The sequence below is a fragment of the Phalangium opilio genome, unplaced genomic scaffold, assembly GCF_054372755.1.
Source record: "Phalangium opilio isolate 3A_F unplaced genomic scaffold, DU_Popi_V2 ptg000002l_1, whole genome shotgun sequence".
NCBI lineage: Eukaryota > Metazoa > Arthropoda > Arachnida > Opiliones > Phalangiidae > Phalangium > Phalangium opilio.
Genome location: NW_028324144.1, coordinates 516312 through 536110, shown reverse-complemented (window position 1 = coordinate 536110; position 19799 = coordinate 516312). Strand labels below are relative to the sequence as shown.

Sequence of the window (19799 nt, the reverse complement as noted above, 5' to 3'; positions counted from 1 at the left end):
TTATTCTAGTTTTAGCGTATTTTATTCCAGTTTTAGTGTATTTTATTCCAGTTTTAGTGTGTTTTATTCCAGTTTTAGTGTATTTTATTCTAGTTTTAGTGTGTTTTATTCTAGTTTTAGTGTATTTTATTCTAGTTTTAGTGTATTTTATTCTAGTTTTAGTGTGTTTTATTCTAGTTTTAGTGTGTTTTATTCCAGTTTTAGTGTGTTTTATTCTAGTTTTAGCGTATTTTATTCTAGTTTTAGCGTATTTTATTCTAGTTTTAGCGTATTTTATTCTAGTTTTAGTGTGTTTTATTCTAGTTTTAGCGTATTTTATTCTAGTTTTAGCGTATTTTATTCCAGTTTTAGTGTGTTTTATTCCAGTTTTAGTGTATTTTATTCTAGTTTTAGTGTATTTTATTCTAGTTTTAGTGTAGGTTCCTAAACTACGCCCAACAAACGCATTATTACGTTTAAAATAAACGTTCATTTTAAACTCATTACATTACATTCATTTCGATTCCGCTCACCGAAGCTCCAACCATGGAAGAACTAAGCTGCACGACAATAAAATTAAATACACTAAATCTGGAATAAAACACACTAAAATAAAACACTAAATTCTTGATCGCATTCCCGATCCTCTTCCCCCAAATAAAATGGGCTTCGCTACAGCTGTCCATCAAATTAACCAAAAATTTGACAGTGAATTCCTTTCCCAATACTTAACAAGGGTCCAGAGGAACTTGTTTTACGTCCATCTGAAGTCTTACGTAACGACCCGTAGTAAAAATGAAGCGACATTTTCAAAACTGTAACGTATTTATTAGTTAGTAGGCATTCTTAAGTTTATTACAAATTATACAAAGACCGTGGATACTTGGTTTTTTCGTTTCCAAAATTGCGTTGAATTTTCCCGCACGATTTCCTTACTATAGTAGGTAGATTAAGGCGAGAATGTATAAACTAATTATGATACAAATCGGCTTTTCATTAACACATTTTCAACTAACACGAATCCGATTGCATAGGCACCCAAAAATAAAATAAAAACAAACTCTCTAAGATAGATTATACTTTTTAAATTCTTTCGACAAGCTAACAAGAACCTTTTTCAACTAGAATGTATAAAATCCATTTTCTCTCGGGAGGGGGCGTAATATTTATTATGAATTAATATTTCAAACAAAAAAAAAAAATTCATGGCACTTACAAATTAGGTGAGATTTCGATAAATGCTCCCCTTTTTTTAAAAACCCTGCAAATCTATGTTTTTTAATTAATTAGAGTAATTTAGCTTTCTAAATAATCTGGGGAAATTTTTCGCTTTTTTTTTTCTTTTCTTTTTAAAAATAATCACAGTCAAGCTCGAGGTTCAAATTTTACCTTTCTTTTTTTCTAGGCGCGCCGAAAGAGCACGGTACCGTTCCGAGTCCAGATAAAGGTCATTAAGGTCAATTTAATTGATGTTTTTTATACGGGCGGGGGTCCGTTGGGGTATCTTAGCATAGGGTCGAAGGAACGCGCAAAGTTATTGGTCAAAACGCAACTAAAGTCCTCTTCGGCCATCGGAAGTAAACTGGCCACGCCCAGGAGTAATAACATCAGGGCTTGAATTGGAAGAGAGGCTCTGGCCACACGCGCCACGTACCGGTAACACCTCGCGAATCTAGAAGGGGGTTCTTCCGTTTCATCCAAGTTTTCGTCTTTAGTGTCTTCTTCAGCAAGTTCGCTGACCATTCCCGTTGCCCCAAACTAAAAGAAAGTTTAGTTGTTAAGCATTTTGGCCAAAGGTTAACGCGTCTCGGGTACACTTACCTTATCGCTTTCGTCAACCTCGACGAATTCCTGCAAAGTTTTCACTTGCGAGGAACAAATGTCACGCAATGATTTGAGTCGGTCCGTGATAACGTCCAACTGCAACCTGGCGTTGCCGATGGCGCCAGATGGATCGCTTTCACTTTCCAAAGAGGCGCCGCTGCTAGCTTTAGTAGCGCCGTCCTCGGCGGACATCTCCGCCAGGGCACCCGCGATCGGAGTGGCCACGAACAGTTGTCCGCACGTTCTTCTTAAAGACTCCAGTTTAGGTTCGCATCGGTCCAGTTCCAACAGTAATTCCTACAAACCATCGATATTAAACTTAAATAAATTCGCATCTATCGTGAAATAATCGTGACACTTACCTTGAATTTATTGTATCGAATGGAAATGACATTCTGGTCTAGAAGCTCGTTTTCAACCATGGTCATGTCACGCGCCTTCGTCTCACGGTCGTCTAACCATAGTGTAAGTTCTTGGACCATCTCTTCGAACTCGGAACAACGAAGGAGCGCCGTTTGAAGGTAATTTTGCCAAGCGACGGCGGCGTGACAGATCCCTTCCCATCGACGGTTCACTATCTTCAAACGATCGATTAAGTAGCGCTCGTTTTCGCTGTCCACGGACGAAGAGCAATCATCATCATCATCCCGGTGTTGGTCACGACGCGCCGCGATTTTGCGTAGAATTTCCTGGCTGCTTAAATTTATGGACAAGGTGTCGCCGTTACGCTTCTCCATTTCCAACAGGAACTCCTTATGGATTTTAATGAGAGAATCCAATTTCTCGACGTCACCCGGTGGATTGTTCCAACCTTCCCTTAAACTCTCCGCGTACGAAATCCAAGCTTCCAACTCGTCCAGTTCTCGCAAAATTGAATTCCATCTATCAGTCGCTGCCTGAACACGACGTTCTTTCTCAATGGCGTCAGATTGCAGTTTTTTCCATAGAGATATTACTTCTAGAAAAGAAACCAAAAAGACGAATTGATAATCGTTACGTTCATACCAATTCGAACCGACTTACCTCTGGCCGTTTCTCCTACCAAAGATGGGCTCGAATCACGCTGTTTAACGGACTCGTCCAAGTGTTGAACGACGTCCATCGTAGAATGACAAGCCGCCAGTAGCCGAGTCTACGAATATAAGATGGTTAAACCTGGCCAAAAATTTATTTAACTTTGACTTACATAGTCACCGCTTGAAGGATCCGAGTCCCGGTTGGGTGTGGGTGGCGTTGGAGATCTGAGCATTCTTTGCAGAACGTCTAATCGTTCTCGAGCTTCGTCGAGAGCCGAGGTGAATTCGCGAGCCAGACTATCCTCTTCGGAAGCGCGTGATGACGCTTCTTCGACGCCTTCCATTTGGGAAGTCAAACTTTCGGCGTCGGTCATGTCCGAAGACGGGAATGCCGTCGACGAAGATGAACTTTCGCTTTTAAATAAGGGCTCGTGGCTTATCTCCTTTTGAATAGTTTCGGCTAGTCTTTTGTCGCTTCGAATAAGCTTAAATTTCTCAATGTCATCCATTAGTCTTCGACTTATTTCCTCCCAGTACAGTTGAACCTCTTTCAACTTGCTTTGAACATCGTCCGAATCGCTGGCGGAACCGCGTTCGATCAAATAGAGAGCGCTGGTTTCCAAAAAGCGCAACTTACAATCGTTGTTCTCCATCTCCAAGAGATACTTCTCCAAAGTTTTAATTTTGCACTCGGGTTCCACTTCAGTTTCGTGTTCCGTTTGAGTGACGTAGAGGTCGATTTCCGCCAACCAGACCATCAAGGTTTCTCTCTGATTCTCGTACTCGTCCCATACTTCCAGGTTGTGTCTTAGTCTTTCCAAGACGGTTTGAATTCTTTGGAAAAGCTCGTCCCACCGAGAGTTGACCGATTGGAAACGGCCACGCGCTAAGAAGGCGATGACGCCGGCGCTTCTAGTCAGCTCCCGGTAACAGTTGGCCGCCTCCTCTAGGAGAGACGCGTTGTCTTGAACGGAATGGCATAACGACTGAAACAAGATAGAGGTCATCAAGTACAAGTAAAAACCGATGGCGATTGACGTTAATTACCTCGTATTTTTTCAGTTCCTCTCTCATAACTTCGATGGTATATAAAGAGGCGTCAGATTTCGGATCCGAACTCTCTTTTTCCTTCAAAGTTAACCAATTTTCCAATTTTTCTAAAGATTCGAGGGTAATTTTCAATTTTGTCCAGATGTCTCTGATCCGGAAGAGTTTATGGCTGCTCAAAGTTAAAACGGATTCGTATTTAGCTCTGATTTCCAAAAACTCTCCGTCTAAAGCGTCCATTTGAGAATCGCCTTGGAATCTCGTTTTCAAATCGTTAAGTTGACTTTCCAAATTAGACAGCCGTTCACCCTGGCTTCCAATTTCATCTTGAATTAACTGTAAAAGTTTAGAAATTAGTACGACACTCTCCACGAGGCTGAACTGTTCATTTAAAAAGGAACTGACCCGAGCCTCATCCACAAGACTATTGGCTTCCTCGTCAGTGCATTGCGAAAATGTGATTTCTTTCTGCAAGTTCACCTCAGTTTCTTCTAAGAAGGAACGAATTTCGTAAAGTTTTTCTCTGATGTTATCGCGAGCGTCTTTCAAGCCCTTGACTGATTCGAGGCTAATTTTCAAGCGATCCCGCAGTTGAGCCCAGGAAGACGTTACTTCCGCCAGTTCCGATTGAATGGCTAAAGTATCTTCACTCCCGGCAAAGTCTTGGAGCGTTCGGTTGCCCCTTTTCACTATCTGTTCGAAAACGTCATTTTTGTCTTCTACTTCGGGTTGTAGGTCCTTAGGGGAAAAAATAGGTTCATAAATTAATTAGGTGTTAATAACGGAATAGATAAAAAATGAACTTACTTGTTCGAGAACTTTTTGACGCGCGTCAGATTCCAAACTATCAGCTTGATCCATCTTTTCGAAAAGGCGTTTTATCCATCTTTGTAAGATGGCGCAGTCACTGGTCATTCGGTGGCGTTCCTCGTTTTCTTTGCTTAAACGTTCCGAGATCAAACGAAGTTGATGGAACGAAATGGACCACAATTCGTATAATCGATCGAGGCGCGAACGATACAGGGCCGCGTCATCGATGCTAATGGAACTCTCTAGTTTCGAAGAATCCTTCTCAAGGTTCATAATGGTCGAATGGATTTGAGCCAAGTTCTCCTTTTCAACTTGGCATTTTTCCATTTTTTCTTCCAGATTAGCCGGAAACGCGCTCGTTTTCAATCGTTCGCCACATTGTTGGACGTTCTCCTCAACTACCTTGACATTCTGCTCCAGTTGGTCTCGCTCGCGTTTTAAGAGCAGCAATACCTCGGATTTTTCCCTTAATTGCATAGTTAAGGAGAACAGTTTATCTCGTAAAGTCGCGTGGTTAGCTTCCAGAGATTCGTAGGCGTTAGCGTCTAAGATTGTCGATAACCTCGTCCCGGCGTCCTTCATATCAACGTTAAGCCGCTCTTTTTCCTCACACTCTCGAAGAACGTTCTGAAGAACGGATAGAAATCATTGACACTCATTTTCACACAAAGTAAAAATTTATTTAAAAAACTTACTTGGATTTTAGTTAAATCATCCTCGATCCGACTTAAAGTAACGGCGTTGTCTTGACCAATTAGATCTTCTTTTACAGTTTCAACGTCCATTATCCAAATCGTTAGTTTCTGTTGGGCTGTTAAGTAGGTTTGCCACCAATTTACAATTTCGAGTAAAGATTCTAGTCTCTGAACAATGGCGGCTTCAGTATCGCGCCATTCTTGGGGAAGGCGAATCAAAGCGTCGGACAAAGCGTTTCTGGAGTTTTCCGATTCCATAGATGATATGAAAAGATTGCCTTCGTTAAGGACGGACTGCAGCGTCGCGGCGTGACAGTTGAAAATAAATTCCAAAACCTGTAAGCGACTTAGATCTTTGAGAGCGTCTCCGTAAAGACGGGGTAAATCGTTGCCCAATTCCTCGTTAACTCTGCTAAGAATATCCATTAACGTTTCACACTTGGTTAGGATGTCCCGCGTGTCGAGGGAATCGTTTCTGACGACCATAGTCTGGTAGCGTTCTCCTAAATTATCCCTGAGCTTTCGCCAACGCGATAGTAGATCAACAACTCCGGCGACTAAAGAAGCGTCCGGTTGTCTTTGCCTGCTCAACATATCCTTCAGTAGGAACAGATCGGCTTGATGTCCAGCCATGGAGTACAAGGTATGCTCGGCTTCCTTTAGGCTAAGTTCCGAGGGTTCGGGAATGGGTTCGGCTACGTAAGATTCAGTTTGACTTATATGATCTTCTAGACGTTTCAAATCTTCGCTCCAGGATTGCTGTTTTTTATTGGCGTTGCGAAAATCGAGGGCCTTTCTTTGAATAACGTTCATAACGCGATTTAAGCTTCTCTGAGAAGCGCGAATTCGAGTGTCCAATTCGTTGGAAGCCGGGCTTCCCATTAACTCCGACTCGTTCATGTCCTCGCGATTGCTAACGGCCAATAACAATTCTTTTTCCGTCGTTGACCCATCACGTTCCAAACTGTCCAATTCCTCCGCGGTCGAAGACGAGTGTCGTAATTGTAATCCAACGTCGCTAATCCAGATCTCAACCGTGAACAATTGCGATTCGAAAGTACTCCAGGTAGAACACAAGTCTTGATAACGTCGCAGCAACGTCCTTAAATTAATCTCGGCCAACATCCATCTACGATTTGCTTCCTCCGATTCCTTCGTCAGTTGTATTTGCAACGGCATACTGGACATGGTCATAGCGTCCGAGTTGGCCGAATTGAAGTTGTCAAGAAGTTGGCGAGTTTCTTCGAATTGCCTGAGCGCGTCTTGAAGGATGGTCAGATTCAGAACTATTTGGTCTAAACGCGTCACGGGGGTTGAACAAGCGACATATTGTTGTTCTTGTTCCAAAACGAAAGCTTCCATAGCCACTCCCGCCGCTTGATACGCCTCCCATTGATCCTGGAATCTTTTAGCTTCGCTCTCTAACTCGTTGATTTTCCTTCTAGTCTTGTCCCATAAAGAGGTCACTCTGTGAAGTAACTCCCTGGCGTGTTCTTTAATCATGTCGTGTTTACTTTCGTCCTCGACTTGGGTGACGAGAGCGCGACATTCTTGGTACTGAGCCTCACGATCATCGGTAATCTCTTGACGTAACTTCTCCAAATTATCCAACTCCGCGTTAATTCCATCGATTTTGGTTGACGACAAACCGTCCTTGGTCTTTTCGAGTGAGGCCAGAGTTTCTTCCAACCAAGAAGTAAGGCAAACTACCGATTCTTCCAACTTGTCGTATTTTGAGACGAGTTTCTCTTGAGCGCTAAGCTCGGTGGACACCGTGGCAACGTACTGATTAACTCGGTTGATAAGAGTTACCACCGTTTCGTCCACTTCTTCCGTGTTTTGAAACGTCTCCAGGATTCTCAACTGAATTTCCAATTCCACTAGTAATTCCTTCCATTTTGAGAGACATAGCTGAGCGTCCGAGAAGGATCCGATGTCCCAACCTTTCAGTTCTTCGATATTTTCGTTTTTATTGTCCAAAAAGCTGGTTGCGTTGGAGATACAATCTTCGCGGCTCACTTTGCCATCAATGATTAACTTGAAGCCGTTCTCTTCCGCGGATTCGCAAAGTTTCTCCAAATCTTTCCATTTCTTTTCCAAACGTCGTTGCAATTCGGACGCGTCTTCCGATGTATGGATTTTTAATCTTCTCGCCAGGTTCAGGGCTTTCTCTACTTGCTGATATTGGCAGTTCTTCTCTATCTGTTCCTTCTTTATTTTCTGTGGCGTAAAGGTATAAGAGTTAGGCTTATTTGAGTTTTGTAAAAATTAAAATGCTTTTATCACTTACCCCGATTTCCATCAGATTCGTGGCGACATGATCCACTTTAAGTTTCTTGTTTTTCTTCTTGTTGGCGGAGGAAGAGGAGCGATTGGCTTTGGCGTTGGCACGATCCAGCCAATCACCGAGCTCATCGAGATCTTGTTGGAAATCGTTCCATTCGCTCTTGAAGGCCCTCATTTGCTTCAGCTGAATTCGAGTTTGTCGGCATAAATGACGCCATTGGTATCTGAAATCTTCGATCTGTCGGTCCAAATTGGGACAATTGACCACGTTGGCCGAATGTTGAAGGAATCGGTTCCTCAAACGATGAATTCGTAACATTTGCGGAATGTTTTCTTCCATTTCATTCTCTAAATTCTTTATACAAAGAAAAAACCTAGGCTTTAATTTGTGCACGAACGTTGATATAATTAAGTTATTTCTACCTGATACATGGCGATCAAGGATTCGAGGTTCTCGTAAGTAACCGGACACTGGCTGGCAACGCGATCGTAAGCCTCGTTGACGAAGGTGACACCCTTTTTGAGAGCCTCGTTCAACTGAAGCCAAACCAGGACGCAGTTTTGCAAGCGCGTCGCCCGATCGCCCGCTTCTTGTAACAGTTCGTGAACCGAAGCGACTAACTGACGATGTTCTTTCAAACGTTTCGTCGAAGAATCGGGATCCAAGGAGTCGAAAGTAGATTGAAGTTGGGCCGCTCTCAGCTGAGTGTTTTGGAATATCCTCTGTAGTTGGCCGATGTAAGCTTGCAACTCATCGGCGTCATTAACAACCAGGGACAACTGTAGCCAAGATTGGGAATGACTTAACAAATCGGTGACGGTAAGGAACTGCTCTTCGTAACGAGTAAAGTCTCTCTTGGACTTCTTTTCCGAGCTGGCTTTCTTCCTTTCGAGCACTTGCTTTTGCAAAGCCGATAATTGGTTGTCCAACGTTACTAGCTCGGGTACTTGAATAGCGGGTGTACGAAGTTGGGCCTGAAGACATTCTAGTTTCACTTTGTCGTATTGATCTTGAAGAGTGTCCAGTCTGGCAGATACACTCTAGACAAACATAGTATAAAAATTAGTCGCCAAACTTATAGTACGAGATTAAAAAATTATATGATACTTACCGCTACAACCGGAAGTTCATCGGCTCCCGAAAAACTATCAGCCGCTTCTTCGATAGAAGTCAACTCGTTGTCGACCACCCTTTTTAACGAATCGATTTCGTTTTTCAATCGATCGTTACGACAAATATTATCGGTTTGACGTTGACAGGCGTCTTTGGTCTTGTTTTGAACCAGTTCGATTCTACATTGCGTACCAACGAGAGAGTCCGCGATGGTGGTTTTAGCCTCGTCACTGAGGGAGCCGACGATTTTCGAAGTGACCTCCGACAGTCTCGATAACCTCTGGACAATCCGAGCGGTTTCATTGTCAATTCCTTCAAACTGTTGAATTCCCGATTCCAGGCTGGTAGTTTGAGCAACGATAGTACGATATTCGATGACTTCCAACCATTCCTTGACGATCTCCAGTATGTAGATGTATTCCTCTATGATGGTCGTAGAGGTAACTGTCGTTGTCAAAAAACGTTCTAGCGTTTCTATTTTAGTATCGAGTCGGTCCTCGTAAGTCGTGGCTTCGGGTAACTGAGATGGTACTGTTAGCCATTCAGCGTAATCCTGAAAATTTAAAACAATTTTAGAAAAAACGTTTCATTGATATTTTTTACAGTGACAAACAAAGGACTTTAGCGCTGTGGAAAGCTGTTTGTTAGATTAAAAAAATGAAACTAAGCTAGCGGCGCTTTCTCAGTACTGTACAGGGTAAAAACAAAAAAGCTCGCGCGTCAAAACAAGGCACCTGCAAATTAGTTGAACGAGAGGAGTGGGGGGTCCTCACACTCTGAGCCAGAATGGCAAGACGATGCTCCAATAAATCCTGATCAGTTTGCGATCTCTTCTCGGCAGTCTGTTCTTGAATGCCATCATGCTTTTTAGGTATAGAATCCCTCGATGATACCAATTCGTGGATGTTAGCTAGAAGATGTAATTGCCGGCGTCGCTTTTCTCGCAAATTCTAATAAGTAAAAGGGTAATTTTCATTGCCATATTACTTAATTAGATAATAAAAATAACTTACTTTTTTACGGTCGAATTGTTCTTTGAGAGTTGCTCGTCCCTCTGGGCTATTTTCGGTATTAATTTGACTCTCCAGCTCTTCCATGGATTGATTCTCCTCCAACTCTTTTTCCATTTGAACTTTGATGGTCTGATTGAGAACACTCTCACGCGTCTCAATCAAAGTCCACGTTTCTTCCAAGTATGATGTTATGACCAAGAGCTCTTTACGAATCATAATCAATACGTTTTCATCCGTCACGACTTCTTCCAAGGTCGTAGTTATTTCTTGAAGACGAATGCGATAAAACTGGATTTTTTCTTTTAAGGCGCTTAATTCTTGGTAATTATTTTGCAAGTCTTCAACCGGCATCCGAGTTAAGACGGGAATTTGAACAACTTTCTTGATTTCATCGACGGCTTGGTAAGCTTCTCGAAGATTTTGGGATACTGACTCGATTTGTTTCGTCTGATTTTCGGTTACGGGGCTGAGTTTATCTTCGTCACTTTTCTCATTAATGCTTTCGTTTAATGGCGATTCTTCCCTTGGCTGCTGTTGAAATAATACCGTTTCAAGTTGTACCTGCTGTAACGGTTCGAACTGCTCTTTTTCAAGTTCAATTTCATGAAGTTGTTCAACGGGTTCGAGTTTCAGATCAACAGAAGGTAACGAATCAACTGGTTGAGATATAAAATCGACCGGTGGTAACGAATCAACTGGTTGAGTTGTAAAATCGACCCTTGGTAACGAATCAACTGGTTGAGTTGTAAAATCAACCGTTGGTAACGAATCAACTACTTGAGATGTAAAATCGACCGGTGGTGAAGAATCAACTGGTTGAGTTGTAAAATCGACCTTTGATGACGAATCAGCTGACTGAGATATAGAATCGACGGGAGGTACCGAAACAGTTGATTGAGATGTAAAATCGACGGGTGGTGACGAATCAGTTGGTTGAGATGTAAAACCGACGGGTGGTGACGAATCAGTTGGTTGAGATGTAAAATCGACGGGTAGTGACGAATCAGTTGGTTGAGAACCAAATTCGACCGGTGGTGACGAATAAACTGGTTGAGATGTAAAATCGACGGGTGGTGACGAATCAGTTGGTTGAGATGTAAAATCGACGGGTGGTGACGAATCAGTTGGTTGAGATGTAAAATCGACGGGTGGTGACGAATCAGTTGGTTGAGATGTAAAATCGACGGGTGGTGACGAATCAGTTGGTTGAGAACCAAAATCGACCGGTTGAATGGATTCACTAAGAATCTCAACAGACTGTAATTGTTGAATCATTTCTGGTTGCGATTGAATTTCCTCCAATTTCAGAGCCTCAACTTGATATACCTGTTCTAATGTTGCTTCTAGTTTCTGAATCTGTTCTTTCTTAGGTTCATCAACACGCGACTCATCCTTGGGTTCATCCCGTTCCAAAACTAATTGTTTCTCTATTTGCTGTGACCGTTGATTTTCTTTCGAATCCCGTTCGGTTTCAAGCAACTGCGGAACAATTTCCAGTTCAATTTGTGGTGATCTCTGTACGTGCTCGTCCAGAGTTTCCCGTTTAGTTTGAGGTACACTAGCTAATGATTCATTTTCAACGCGATACGAGTCTTGAACGTCGCTCGTAAGTACGTTGTAGTAATGAGAAATAATCTTTTGGTCATCGTAGGCACTCGCGAGCCCTCCTTTCGTATCACTGGTCAACGACGCCCTCCTGATTTGAGCGGCATCTATGTCCAGAGCTTCTTCAACGATCTGATTAGCCAGATGTTCAAGGTCTTTCGTCATTCGTACACTTTCTTGGACGGTCAGGGATTCGTATTCTTGGAGAGACGAGAACCCAGAATAATCTTGGCCTTCGAGTGTTCTACTCGCGTCTTCCGAGACGTCGGTTTTGACTTTTAATAATACGCTCTGCTCTCTTGGTTTAAGTTCTTCTAATTCTATTGAAGAGGGTCTATCCTCGGAGATGGGTCCCAGACTTTCGGCCGTCGTGTCATCTTTATCCTCCGAGAAGCTTTGTTTTAGGGAGTCGGTTTTCGAGGTCGTTTGACTTTGACCAGCTTCGGACGGCAAATCAACGGCGGAAGGGTCTCGGAAATCTATTTCTTCAATTGGAAATCTGCTTTTACGTTTCTTCGGTTTCTTTTTCTTTTTGCTCATGTTCAAGGAATCTTCGGGCAAAAATGACGCTTCCATCTCAGGAACTTCGGATAAACTGTCCGTTTCGATCGAGACGGTCTTGGAGTTCTCTTCCTGTTTGGAAGCTTCTTCAATTTCTTCCGTCACTCTTACGATCGCTGATGGCTCCACTGGCGCAGATTCGAGTAATATTGTCTGATCAATTAAATCAACGTCGGGTAACTCATCTTTCGCATCCGGAAGAGCAAAGTCTCGAAGAGTGTCAATAACTTTAGGAGGTGACACTACAAGCTCTTCACTATGAATGTCGGGTTTGGATAAAGTCTGAGATTGTTCCGGAAAATTTTCGGGACTTTGAAGGCCACTATCCACGTCAGATTCTTTAGAATGAACGATATTTTCAGTCGGTTGTTGGGAAATTTCTTGAACCACCGAGTCGTTCGATGGAGATACCAGAGACTCCAATCTTCGTTCCTCATTTTCACTTTGTTCTAGGCGAGCGTCGATCAGTTCGGAAGAAGTTGGAGATTTCCTATCCTTGGTTTTAATTTTCTTGGATTTCTTCTTTTTGCCAGTTGAAAAAGATTCGCTAGTACGTTCGTCCGATGTCAATTCCCGTTCGCGTTCATCGGTAGACGAGTACTGTTCCTTTAAGAATTGTTCCTTATTGACTGCAGCGTCCCGCGTTGGGCGTTTGTCCGAATGTTTCTTTTTCTTTTTCTTCTTCTTGTCCAGTTGTTTGTCGGAACTGTCGGCGTCAGGGATACTAGTTTCAAATTTCGCTTCGGACGTAGCTGGTAAGTCTTCGGGAATCTGAGCCTCCAGGGAGTCAACGAGATCCGATTGCAGAACGTCTTCCGCCATCTTAACAGCTTTTTCCGAAAGACTGTCCGTTTCTATCGATTCGGATATTTCGGATTTTAATGCCAAACACATGTCCATTTGTAACTCTTCTTCCAAATTGGGTTCTTGATAAAACTTGTCAGAAACACTATCAGTCTCCAAGTACTCGGAGTTTTCCAGATCACCAAAATCTAATATACCCGCCAGAGATCCTTTGGACGGAGGTTTAGAGCTTGGTTTCGCCAGTTTTTCTTTCTCACCTTTACGTGGTAATTCCTTCACTTCGACAATAGGAAGCGCCGCAGTTTCATTTACGACGGCTACCTCTTCAGGGGCGGTCACCTTTATAAGCGTTTCTTTAAGATTGGTATCGATGCCTTCGACTTTAGTCTCAATTACTTCGGGTGTGGCTGCAATTTCGTTAACGTCTATTTTATCAGCCTGATTTAACATCTGAAGCGTTTCTTCGGCAAGTTTCCTGGTTAAAGTTTGCAGCGTTGTTTGTTTCGAATCGATTCTTAGGTCGTCAACGGATTGATCCAAGTTTATCGATAAACAATCGTACTCGGTATCTTGTGATTGTTGCTTCGACAAGACAGGGTGTTCTCCAAACGAGTTACCATTCGATATTTCGGGCGATGCCTCATCCTTCTTCTTAGTAGTTTTCTTCTTCTTCGATGTCTTTTTCTTTTCAGCCGTACCCTCCGATGACGTCATCGCGTCTTTGTCCTTCTTGTCCTTGGTCTTTTTCTTGGAAGATCCCTTTTTAACCACGGTTTCCTTTGGGCTATCCGAATCAACTACAACACCTTCTTTGATCACCTGCAAGTGTTCAATTTCTACCGGCTGAACCAATTCAGGACGTTCCGGTACTACAGCGGACGAAATACTCTCATCCGTTTCTATAGAGGGAGTAACGGTTAATGGCTTATGAGTAGCCGTAACTTCGGATGTTCCGGGATCGCTCGACTTCTTCTTCTTACTGGATTTTTTCTTGACTAGTTTCGGAGTTGAGTCAGTTTTCTTTATTTCGCCAACAATAACGGGTTCCGTTTTGACACGTTCAAGCGATACTTCTGGTTCTGGGTCGACCGTAACATCGCTGGTTTCTTCCTCGGTCGTAACTTTAACTTCGACATTACCGTTTGTATCCGGAGCTGATTTGGTTCGACTTACTTTGGACTTTTTCTTCAAAACCACCATCTTTCCAATCTCTCTCGGTTTTTCGTTATCGCTATCTGTGGACACCGTTCTTAGTACTTTTTCCTTCTTAGAGAGTTCGAATGGGGACGCGATGTTATCACTTTTCCACGCGTCATCGTAAGTCTCATCTTGTCTCGGTTGAAGGGAAGGATACTCGACGGTGGCGATGTCTTTATGACCCCTGTCGCTTTCCGTCTGAGGTCGCGATTTCTTGGACGATTTCGTTTCGCCACTTTCGCTTTTTGTTTTATCTCTAGATTTCTTCTTGTGTTTAGATTTTTCCTCGCTCTGAGAATCCGATTTCTTATCCAGACGGTATTTAGCGTCACCTTTGTCTTCGGCTACGTCACTAACTTTTGCCTCTGATACTGAGCTCAAATTGCCTTCCGCGAGTTCGGGCGCGGATTCTGAAGATCGATTGCTCTTTCTGCTTTTCTTGACTTTAGTCTTAGCAACAGACTTTGTCGACGGTAAAACCTCCGATTCAGGTGGTTGCTCTATGATTATTTCAGGAGCGTTTTTCTCCTTCGCTTGATCCAATGGCACCCTTGTCTCTTTGACTGGTTGTTCTTGTTCCGGTGATAACACGGCTTCAGGCAGGCCTTCGCCCTTGACTCCTTGGTCTTGTTCCGATGGTATCATGGTTCCTGGCGGAGTTTTCTCCTTGACTTGTAACGCGGTTTCGTGAGACTTTTTCTTTTTAACTCGTTTGTCTGGTTTCGATGGTAAAACGGTTTCTGGCTCGGTTTTTTCCTTGATTAGTTGACGTTGATCTGATGATATCTCTGTTTCTGATCGGGTTTTCTTTTTACCTCGTTTGTCTTGTTTCGATGGTACTACGGTTTCTGAAGGTGTTTTCTCCTGGACTTCCGGTTCTTTTTCCGATGGTATCATGGTTACAGGAGGGGTTTTCTCCTCGATAGGGTGGGCGTCTTCTGATCCTACAACGGTTTCTGGCGGGGTTTTCTCCTCGATAGGGTGGGCGTCTTCTGATCCTACAACGGTTTCTGGCGGGGTTTTTTCCTTGACTGCTTGATCTTGATCCGATGACATCACGGTTTCTGACCTGGTTTTTTTCTTGACTCGTTTGTCCTGTTTCGATGGTACTACGGTTTCTGAGGGTGTTTTCTCCTTGACTTCTGGTTCTTGTTCCGATGGTATCATGGTTACAGGAGGTGTTTTCTCCTTGACTTCTGGTTCTTGTTCCGATGGTATCATGGTTACAGGAGGTGTTTTCTCCTTGATAGGGTGGGCGCCTTCCGATCGTACAACTGTTTCTGGCGGGATTTTTTCCTTGACTGGTTGATCTTGATCCGATGATATCTCTGTTTCTGATCGGGTTTTCTTTTTGACTCGTTTGTCTTGTTTCGATGGTACTACGGTTTCTGAAGGTGTTTTTTCCTTGACTTCTGGTTCTTGTTCCGATGGTATCATGGTTGCAAGAGGGGTTTTCTCCTTGACTTCTGGTTCTTGTTCCGATGGTATCATGGTTACAGGAGGGGTTTTCTCCTTGATAGGGTGGGCACCTGCTGATCCTACAACAGTTTCTGGTTCGGCTTTTTCCTTGACTGGTTTATCTTGACCCGATGACATTACGGTTTCTGACCTGGTTTTTTTCTTGGCTCGTTTGTCTTGTTTCGATGGTACTTCGATTTCTGAGGGAGTTTTCTCCTTGACTTCCGGTTCTTTTTCCGATGGTATCATCGTTCCAGGAGGGGTTTTCTCCTCGATAGGGTGGTCGTCTTTCGATCGTACCACGGTTTCTGGCGGCGTTTTATCCTTGACTCGTTGGTCTTGTTCCATGGCTATTGGGGGAGTTTTCTCCTTGACTGATATTTGATGTTCCTCAGTCGTTTTCTCCTTGACTGATATTTGATGTTCCTCAGTCGTTTTCTCCTTAACTCGTTTGTCCGGTTTTGATGGTAAAACGGTTTCTATCGGAGTTTTCTCCTTGACTTCTGGTTGTTGTTCCAACGGTGTCGCGGTTTCCGGAGGTGTTTTCTCCTTGAGAGGTTGGTCTTGTTCCGATGGCAAGACGGTTTCTGGCGAGGGCTTCTCCACGGTTTGTGGTGGTGGTGGTGTTTCATCCTTGAATTGCTGCGATGGCATTCCGGTCCTCGGAGGACTCTTCTCATTACCTGGTTGATCTTGTTCCGATCGTATCAAGGTTTCTTCTACCGGAGGGGTTTTCTTCTTAACTCGTTTTTCCGCTTCTGATGATAAAACTGTTTCTCGCGACATTTTGCCCAAGACTAGTTGATCTTGTTCCGATGACATCACGGTAACTGGTGGGGTTTCCTCCTTGGCGTTTTGATCTTGTCCTGATGATATCGCGGTTTCTGGCGAGGTTTCCTCCTTGACTGGCAGGTCTTGTTCAGCAGGGGCTATATCTTGCTGGGATGTTAGTGAAGTTGCCAGCTTTTCTCGAGCGTGTTCTTTAGTATCGGTAGACGATTTTAACTTCTTGGACTTTTTCGACTTTTTGTCTTTATTCTTCTCTGTTTCGATATTTTCAACTTCCTTCGGCTTTTCGTCAACATCAGTGATTTCCGATTGCGCCGATTCACTATCTAATGGTTTTCTGGCAATACCCTTTTTAATTTTGTTGGATTTTTTAGACTTGGGTGTACTTTTTGGGGTGTCCTCGTCTATGAATAACAAGTCATCCTCAACTATCTGCGTTTTCAAGTCTGGTACGGTTTCCGTTTGCTGAATAATATCGTCGGTTGGTTTAGTATCAAAGACGGGGGCAGTTACTGGCGTTACGTTAGTTTCTACGATTTCTTTGGAATCAGATGGTTTAGGAACTTCGTTTTTATCTTTCTTCGATTTAGACTTTTTAATCTTTGTTTTCGTGATTTTCTCGTCCACTTCGGATGTATCTAGTTCAAGTACTGACGAAGACATACTATCAAGAGCGTTGTTTGGTTTCTGACTAGTTTTTTTAGATTTCTTTGACTTGGTTTTAGACTTCGTCGATGGGGTTTCTGACTGGGTCAAAACAGCTTCTTCTTGAGACACTCGGGGTTCTGGTTCAGTCTCTTTTAAATTTGCCGATATCTGATCTTCGATCATTCTTAGATTCGTCAGTTTTCTATTGAGTTCTTCGGTCCAACATTCTTCCGTTGAATTACGCGGTACTTCCGGCTCAGGTTCCGTTTCTGATTCGCTTTTCTTGTTCTTCTTAGGTTTTGTTGACTTTTTATCTTTAGAATTCTTGTCCTTCGTGGGCTTGGATTTCCGTTCATCTAGAAGGGCGTCCTTCGGTGTTTCCAGAGATTTCTCAGTGGTAGAGGGACCGTCAGTGCCAAGGACAAGGTCAGGCGTAGCTTGGACCCCTTCCGTTTTGGATTTCTTCTTAGATTTACTTCTTTTCTTTTTCAAAGCCTCTTCGGAATCTTCTTCTTTTAAGTCGGAGAGATTTTCTCGTTCTTTAGGACTCAACTGGGAATCCTGGGTAGTTAAATCTTGTTCATCGTTCGTATTTTGCTGAATCAAATCCATTGTTGGTTTAATGAGAGAGTATATTTTTTCTTCCAAAGAAATTTTCTGACCACTTCTATCGGAAGCGCTAATCCTCTGCTCCGGGGATAACGGGCCTTCGGGCGTCATTAGTGACGTGGCGGGAGCCTCGGGTACCTCAACCGGAACCTCGTAGCTGGTAAGAACAGTGTTGATTACTTCCGGTTGGCCGTACATTCGTATTTTCAAGCCCACGTCTTCCTCCTCAGATTTGACAGCTTCGGCGTAATAAGTCTGCTCCGGAGGTTTAATAACTAAAGACGCCGTGTCTTGAGGATAAGTTTCCGACGATGGACTACTTGGAACGTGAATAAGTAGTTGAACCTGAGTGGAAGATTCTACCGTTGGTGATGGCATGGCAATAAGGTTGGGTTGTTCGCTTGATTCGGCTTCATTCGATTGAGAATCCAATTCGGTCTGACTGCCGTCTTTCTCTTGAATTGGTGCGGTAGGAGATGTCCTTTGTTCCGAATCTGGGTGTTGTTGTTCGACGCTACTGGTGACTACTGAGAAACTTTGGGAGCTGGATTTAAAATGGCTCGTATTATCCTCGCTTTGAAACTCTTCTTGGCGAGATTTTAAATGCGCGAAACCCTGTTGGTTGGGGTCCCCTTGCAGAACGTAGAATTCTTCCACTTCTTTTGGTCCCGTTGTAGATTGCAAGCTGGGAGATAAAGGCCGACTTTCAAAAACGGGGGCTGGCTCGGATTGTCTATCGACCATTTCGGATATTTCGAATGGCAGATTCGCTTCGGAGGATGACTTAGTTACAACCGTCGATGAAAAACTCTGGGCGGCGCTTTTGACGTAACTCGTCTTATCCGGGCTCTCGTACTCTTCTTGCCTGGATTTAAAATGGGCGAACCCTTGACTGTTCGGGTCACCTTGTAAGACGTAAAATTGTTCATCTTCTTCGGGAGCCGCCCTTTCTACCTCCGGCATCTCCGAGGGAGTGAATTCAACAGGAACATTATTTGGAGACATCGTGGAAGATTTAGAAACGACTGACGACGAAAAGGTCTGAGACGCACTCTTGAAGTATGTCGAGATGCCTTGGCTTTGGGTATCACTATCTAAGGTGTTAAAACTTTCTCTTTCTTCGGGATACGTCACTGTCGGTTGGTCTCCCGAAGTGGGACGCGCGAAATCAACTTCATCTTGATTGATAACTTCGCCAGTCGCCGTCGTAGAGAAAAGCCGACGTTGTTGGACACTAGTGACTTGAACCGATCTTTGAGTTCGAACTTGGCTGCTTTGAAAACTGGAAGATTCGAATGAACTGGAAGATGTTTGACTTCGTTGTTGTTGAGAAACGGCCGCTGTTTGGTAAGATTCGAGGCTCGAGGATTCGGACACGGTGTCATCTGGTTCGTGAACTAAATATGCTTCCGGCGTCGTCTCTCCCTGTAAAGATTGACCGGAAGCGAGGCTTCCTTGGACGAGTTGAGTGCTAGAAGACGATGACGCTGATTGGACGACACTTTCGTGTTGAGGTTCGGAACCGGTTTCGTAGCGGGAAACGTTGAAGCTACTAGACATACTAGCGCTGCTGTCGGTCGAAGCGACGGTGGACATCGTTTCGACCGCCGGAAGTAGCTCCTCCGTTTCTTCGACGAATGTTTGACCGTTGACCGTTCTAATAGTCCTCTTGATGACGCGTTGCACTACTCTCGTTTTAGATGTCAAAATTTTCGTTTTAATTTGCCGAGAACTTTGTTGCGATAGTTGAACGACGGTAGCTGATGACGTAACATTGGGATCTTGGAGGTCGGTACTCGCAACCTCTCGATGTTCTTCATCTTCGGGAGGGGACTCAAACTGGGAACTACTTTGTTGGGAATATTGGAACGAGGACATCTCGGATGACTCTGTAGGATCTGCTAAGGGAAAATGGTCGCCCGATATTACGGGTTCAGGGGCCGCGGTGTTAGTAAAAGCGACGCTTTTCCGTAGTTCCGTTTCCGACTCTACGGATACGCCATCAGTTTCCGATATGTTAAACTGGTCCTAAAAATAAAATATCGTAAAATCGTGTTAGTTCCGAAGTTTATAATCTAATAAGAATACAAAAGCGGCCAAAAATGCTTCAAAAATACGCAAATCAAAATTCAATAGAAAAATTTGAGTAGCGCTGTCAAAAACAATCAAGTTGAAATGATTTTGGGTGTGTCAAAACATAAGTCACTGGTGGATAAATTGACGGACACACCCTTGTACGTAATATTATCCTAGCTATTACTCAAATTTCTCTCGCAAAGCGCAGCTCTAATACACTTTCAAACTCTCCGATCCGTATTAAAATGAACCGGATGTTTGCTACTTA

The 19799-nt window shown here is 43.4% G+C and overlaps 1 protein-coding gene across 7 annotated transcripts in view; it reads right to left on the bottom strand.

Moving 5' to 3' along the window:
* Positions 1 to 785: 785 nt before the first annotated feature.
* The window catches only part of Msp300 (Muscle-specific protein 300 kDa), a 72537-nt gene continuing 53523 nt past the window's right edge, over positions 786 to 19799 (bottom strand). For 4 of the 7 annotated variants that reach the window (XM_089867385.1, XM_089867389.1, XM_089867391.1 and 1 more), the window contains 14 exons: positions 9785 to 19483; positions 9506 to 9721; positions 8770 to 9324; positions 8081 to 8698; positions 7662 to 8012; positions 5372 to 7591; positions 4674 to 5303; positions 4272 to 4604; positions 3867 to 4202; positions 2990 to 3805; positions 2827 to 2935; positions 2166 to 2761; positions 1801 to 2100; positions 786 to 1737 (listed from right to left, as the gene is read on the bottom strand). In XM_089867385.1, coding sequence (XP_089723511.1) covers positions 1456 to 1737; positions 1801 to 2100; positions 2166 to 2761; positions 2827 to 2935; positions 2990 to 3805; positions 3867 to 4202; positions 4272 to 4604; positions 4674 to 5303; positions 5372 to 7591; positions 7662 to 8012; positions 8081 to 8698; positions 8770 to 9324; positions 9506 to 9721; positions 9785 to 19483 — 17061 coding nt within the window. In that variant the 3' untranslated portion in view covers positions 786 to 1455. The remainder of the gene's footprint in view (positions 1738 to 1800; positions 2101 to 2165; positions 2762 to 2826; positions 2936 to 2989; positions 3806 to 3866; positions 4203 to 4271; positions 4605 to 4673; positions 5304 to 5371; positions 7592 to 7661; positions 8013 to 8080; positions 8699 to 8769; positions 9325 to 9505; positions 9722 to 9784; positions 19484 to 19799) is intronic. The other 3 variants (XM_089867388.1, XM_089867387.1, XM_089867386.1) reach the window with 3 other exon arrangements.